This window comes from Carya illinoinensis, chromosome 9, assembly GCF_018687715.1.
Source record: "Carya illinoinensis cultivar Pawnee chromosome 9, C.illinoinensisPawnee_v1, whole genome shotgun sequence".
Taxonomy (NCBI): Eukaryota; Viridiplantae; Streptophyta; class Magnoliopsida; order Fagales; family Juglandaceae; genus Carya; species Carya illinoinensis.
In genome coordinates, this window is record NC_056760.1 from 43484116 (window position 1) to 43490188 (window position 6073).

At 38.7% G+C, this 6073-nt stretch overlaps 1 protein-coding gene across 1 annotated transcript; it reads left to right on the forward strand.

The window, feature by feature from the left end:
- The first annotated feature begins 448 nt into the window (after positions 1-448).
- On the forward strand, positions 449-1874 carry LOC122275220 (transcription repressor OFP1-like). The gene has a single exon (XM_043084202.1). It carries the CDS (start codon positions 477-479, stop codon positions 1797-1799), a length of 1323 nt encoding a protein of 440 aa, XP_042940136.1. The 5' UTR covers positions 449-476; the 3' UTR covers positions 1800-1874.
- Positions 1875-6073: the final 4199 nt, after the last annotated feature.

Consider the following 6073-nt stretch of genomic DNA (forward strand, 5'->3'; position numbering starts at 1 on the left):
CTTATGGCAATCGCATAAATAACATATGCTTCTGGCAATATGTGATGTCCCGTGAAAGCGCCATTGAAATAGCCAGGGAGTAATGGAGTTGAGGAAGAGGCTTGCAGTAGCCGTGGTACGAAGATCCAGCGGGAAATGGAAAATCAATTTGAATAAGAGAATCAGACCATAAATAGAAAGTTTTGAAAAGAAGAATCATTTATATGTCTAAGAAAGTAAAACACATTTACAATAAATGATATGCTAATAACTAAAAAAAAAAAACGGTAATCATGATTAGACTCTAATCCCACCCCCCCCCCCCCCCCCCCCCCCCAAAAAAAAAAAGAGAGAGAAGCCACTTTCCTGATCCTACATGGCCCCACTCCTTTTCTTTCGTGCCAACTTTTTCTTCCTTGTGGACCCCATTCGTACCTCAAATTCCAAACGCCACTCTCTATATTTTATCTTTACACTCCCTCAGTTCCGAAACAGAGATGGTGATAAGAGTTACCTCTTCATACGGTATCTCAGACACGAAAGAGAGGGAGAATCATAAGGGACTCTCTCTAGCTTTCTATTTTCATACACGGTGTTTGTGTGTGTTAGTTGGAGGTGTTTTCATGGGTAATTACAGGTTCAAGTTATCAGATATGATGCCCCATGTCTGGTTTCACAAGCTCAGGAATATGAGCAGAGTCAGAAACCACCGAAACTCGCCCCCTTCCAAGAAGAAAAAACAGCAAACATCAGCTTCAGCAACACAGCCATCAAAACCCAAGCAACCCCACCAATATGATCCAAGAAAATCTTACTACTTCCCAAGGGATCAGCTTAACCCAAGTGATGAATACCATAATTCTCCCACAAATCCAAAATCCTCAGAAAACCTCTTTCTTGACCCACCAAGAAAATCTTCCAAACAAGGAGTCAAGAAAAGAACCGCGAGGTCTTCACCTAAACTTTTCACCTCCACTATCTCCGCCGGTTGTAGATGCCGTGCCCCGGTTGACTCGGTCTTCACCAAGTCCGATTCCCCGCCAGTTTTCTCAGCCTCTCCCTTTGGCAGCTCACCGGAGCCCCATTTTCTTGAGCCTGAATTCAGGTCTGATCGTATTCTTGCCACCGAATCTTTTGATGGGTTGGTATCGTGGTCGAGCACTTGTGGCCGCAAAGCCATGTCTAATGCTGATGACATTGTTATCGAGGTGGTTAACAAGTCCTTTTCAGCCAAGTTTGAGAAGCCAAATGGGTTTGATAATTCCTTGTCCGAGCTTCAACTTCCTCCCATTATAACCAAGACGGCAAAATCCAACTATCTGAAAAAGACCGAAACAAAAGAGCCAACCAAGTTTGGGAGAAGGAGCTCGTCGAAATTTGAGGAAAGTGCAAATGGTCACGGGTCTCTGTCTGCGAAGGTTATGAAGGAAGACAGAATTACTATGAAAGAGCAGAGGACTAGTCCTTCCAAAAGATTTTCTGTGACTTCTCCAGGTGTCAGGCTCAGAATCAATTCCCCGAGAATTGCGGGTAGAAAGAGTATTCAGACACACAATCGGAGAAGTTTCATGTCAACTTCTAGCTCGAGTTCGCGGAAAAGCTTTTCGGATAGCTTTGCAGTTGTGAAGTCGTCTTTCGATCCTCAGAGGGATTTCAGGGATTCAATGGTGGAGATGATTGTGGAGAAGAACATCAAGGCGTCAAAGGACCTTGAAGACCTTCTTGCCTGTTATCTTTCTTTGAATTCAGATGAATACCACGATCTCATTATCAAGGTGTTCAAACAAATCTGGTTTGATCTGACCGACCGACCGAAGTAATCTCATTGTCTAAAATATTGTAGTCACATGTGTTATATATATATATTCTAATAAAGTTTTTGACTTCTTAGTTGAGTACTTGAGCAAACAATCGTAAAATGTCAGCGATCAAGATTTCTCAATCCAATCCCTCCAAAATTTCAGCATTTCTAGCTAGCTAAGACGGTGAAATTAGTAGTGGATTAAATACTAAATAGCATGCATGCATGCTACTTTCGAAAATATGTAAGGGTTTCTTTGTTTCTAGCATATAATTAATTAAGATGTTTTTACCATGTTCTGTTTTAGAAGTCTCTCTTGGCCGGGAAAGCTAGCTTTCCTTCACTTATCAGCACGTTTGCTTTAGTGCCTTTACTAATTGGAAAGTAAATGAAAAACTAAAATAGCATCGATCATGCTACTTTCGACAATGCAGTGTCTTTTGTTTCTCGCACATAGTACTTTCGATAATGTAGGGTCTTTTGTTTCTCTGATCAGAACTAATTAAACTCGTCCTTTATATTATATATATGGAGTATGTGTATTTTCCTTTGTTGTTTAGCTCTCCATGTTCTTAGATCCTAGAGAGAGAAAACAAAACCACAAAATAACGAAGGAACAGAGTTTTGGTGCCTGAATTTCAGTTCTTCCTTGCATCAAGACTACTTCGGGAAAACTAGTCAAGATTTTATCGAGGAAAAACCAGTTTACGGGACCCATTTACGATGCCAGACAGTGTACCTTCACTGAAAGAAGATACCCTTTCAGGACAAGAATCAGTTTTTATTTCAGAAGCCTAGAGAGGCTTATCCGGGTAGTATATTCAGTACTCTCCCTTCCCCACCACGAGACAGAGAGAAAGAGAGCTGTAAATTCAAAAGCTGCAAGAGAAAAACAGTAAACTAGACGACGAAAAGTTAAGTTTGAATCTTTGCAACAGTGCGAACGCAAATATTGCTTTGAACCATATATAGAAGAGAAATCTCGACCCAAGATTATATGGAAGTCTCCTTGCAGGCAGAAAGCGGATCGACTTGTGCATCATTGCTGACGTGGATAAAATAAAATGTAGCGTTTTGTCTGAAGCGGAAATTCATTTATTCTTACGTGGATAAAATAAAATGTAGCGTTTTGTCTGAAGCGGAAATTCATTTATTCTTCCTTGCTTTTTCATGCGCTTTCCTTTCGTCTGAAATGCAGAGTGATGAGAGAGTAAGAGAGATTGGAGAGAGGTGGTAGAGCAGAGAACGACAGAGCTATAGATCGGCGACGACAAGCGTGCAACAATGAATTGCGGTGGTGTAGCGACATTCTGTTGATCTGAACGGCTGAGCATGAGATTGAGTGAGATTGATGAGAGAGAAAGGGAGATTGGAGTAGGGGTGCCAAATTGTGTTGACGGGTCGTGTCAAAGCATGTATATTATAATATATCACTACAACATAATGGGCTTTTTGCGGCGGTTTTAATTTCGCAGCAATTAAAATCGCCGTAAAAAGGTATTAATTTGCGACGTTTTTCATTTTGCCGCAGAATTCCATTGCAAAGTTGAGAAATACAAATTCTAAATTCATTGTATAATCTTTTTACGGCGACTTAAAACCTATTGTGGCGGTTTTTTTCGTCGCAACAAATCATTGCATTTTGCGGCATTTTCAATTCATCTAAAAGAGAAAAATCGCCACAATTCGCAACTTTTTATGGCAACAAAATGTTGCCGTAATAAATCTACCGGTAAAGGAGTCAGCTTAACAAATTTTACGGCGGGAATATAATTGCCGTAACCTTTTGCTGCGATTTTAGAACTTTTTGCGGCGATAATGTGTCGCCGCAAATAAAAAAAATATTTAATATCCCGTCCTTTCTTTTTTCCTCTCTCTCCCTCTGTCTTGCGCTCTACTCCTCTCTCTCGCGCTCGGTTCGGCCTCCCCATTTCCAGAAAGCCCTAAACTGCAGAATTCCTCTCTCTCTCTCGCGCTCTACTCCTCTCTCTCTTGCTTTGTTCCCTTTCTCTATTTCCAGAAAGCCCAAACCCTAACCCTTGACCTCCTCTCCAGCTCGTCTCTTCATTTTCAAAGGGTGGAACCCTAGCGTAAATCTCCTAAAGGAGAGGGATAAACATAGGTAAACTTCCAAATTTTGGTTTTCATTTTTGGGGGTTTTGATTTTACACCAAATGGCAACCTAGGGTTGCTCTGAAAATTTTGTTTTCCTTCCAGCCGAGAGTCCTCTTCCATTCCTTCAGATCGCACACTTCCATTTCCCTTGCTTTGATGCTTAAATCGCACCTTGGGAAGAGAAGAACAAGTCAGGTAACACTCTTAGTTCCTAAAAACCTCTTGTGGTTGGATTTATGCTTAAGCAAACCATGGCATGCTATTTGGTTTTCTAAAAATATGCTGTTGGCCGACTGTGTGTAGTGGCTTCCAAATTCGAGTTCTTATTTATTTTCCTCTGATGCTTGTTTAGTTGGGTGTGTAACCGAGTAGAGGAAATGTGGATAGAGCAAAAAATCGTGCAAGCATTGAGGAGGTGAAATGGAATTTTCTGCCCTGTTTTCATTTCAGATATGAAATGGAATTAAGTGCCCTGTTTTAACACTTCTCTTCAAGAATAATAGCCTAAGTATCACACTGTTAAAAGAGGCTACAACTCAACCTCTTGGCATTATGTGGACGATTTGGTGAGAGGAAATAACTGCAGTTTTTTTTTTTTTTGGTTTAAATTTCCTTTTGATAAGTAACTGCACTTTTTAATGACATAAAAGCTTAGTGGAAACTCTTAAGTCCATGTTCCTGGGTCCTTCTTTGGGTGGTATTTGATTTTATTTTGTTTTGAATTTTAATGTTTGTAGTTTATTTTAAAGGATATTGCACACATCCTATATATTCAGTATGTATATATATATTTCCTTATTTCTTATCAAAATTAAAGAAAATATGTGACTGTTGATAAAGAGCTGAGCAGAAGGTTTCTTGTAGAAAGAAGGTGAGTGCACCAACTTATAAATTTGGTGGTGAGTGCAGCATGAAATCAAGTCAGTTTGATAGTAGTGTTATTAGTTTCATGTTCACAAATAATGAGTATTAGCCAGCTTATAGCTTGCTTGCTAGCTACAAGTCCCAATTAATTAGATATATAGAGAACCCCATTAATTTTGAATTTCCAAACATTCTAGTTAGACTTGTCTCTCTCTACCAAACTTTTGGAGCTGCTGCTAGCTTACATGATGTAGCAATAATTTTTCTTTATTAAAATTATTGTAACTTCATAACAAAGCCATTGCATGCCTACCCGTATAACTAACCTATTCTTCTTCCATGGTTGCATGCCTACCCTTATAACTAACCTATCTTTCCAGAGAAATTTTTTTTTGCAACTTTACATGTACTTGGATTCATTGCAATTGATTCCATGCTCTTTTCTCTATCTTCATGGGCATCCTATGTTTTAGAGTAAAAATAGCAGAGTTTGTATAGTAGAAAGCTTAGTTTCTCCATGGTTAGACTATTATTAGAAACACACTGTCTGCATGACCAAAGTCAGGTTTGGATTTTGGCTTTTCGGTTTTACTTTATCTCCTTTTTTTAAGATTGATATTTGCCTCATTTTAACAATTGATAGATTTCAATAAATTTTGCTCACCTTTTCTTTGTAACAATATTAGCAAGAATTTCTGTGCTGCCGAGAGTGAGTAGTTACCATAAGTTTTTGGTTATTTATGTCTTCTCTAATAATATTTCAATTATATTTACTCTTCTTTATTGTGAGTTGAGACTCATGTTACTAGTTATTTGTATTTCTATCTTCAAGCCATAGTGGTGAAAATCAATTTCCTTGACAATTTCCCTACTGCTAATAAACTTGGGTGTAACCTCTGGCCTCTGTGTTAGGCATACTGATATTGATAACACTTGGACATAATATATATGTATGCTTGTGGTAAGTTGGTAACCTTGTATATGATGGTAGATATATATCTTTAGTAACCTTGTATTACTCCGGTTGCAAGTTAATATCTTTTGTTTAGTGCAATTTTTTTTTTTTTTTATTTTGTAAAAAAACTTTTCCCGCGAGTAACATTCGCGGGAAATAATTTTTTACACATAGGTGATTATTTCCGGCGACTGTCATCTGTCGGAAATACAAATAATTTACTGAGTTTTTAAGCCTATTTCCGGCGATTACTTTTCGTCGGAAATAGTCCCAATTTTGCGGCAGTTACATTGCTGCGAAAATTTTGGCAAAAGTCACGCTCAAATTGCGGCAATTCACCTACGGTTTGAAAATCGCGG

Bases quoted from the DNA above. Each gene is read 5' to 3' on its own strand.
- LOC122275220 (XM_043084202.1), top strand. From the start codon at position 477: ATGGTGATAAGAGTTACCTCTTCATACGGTATCTCAGACACGAAAGAG.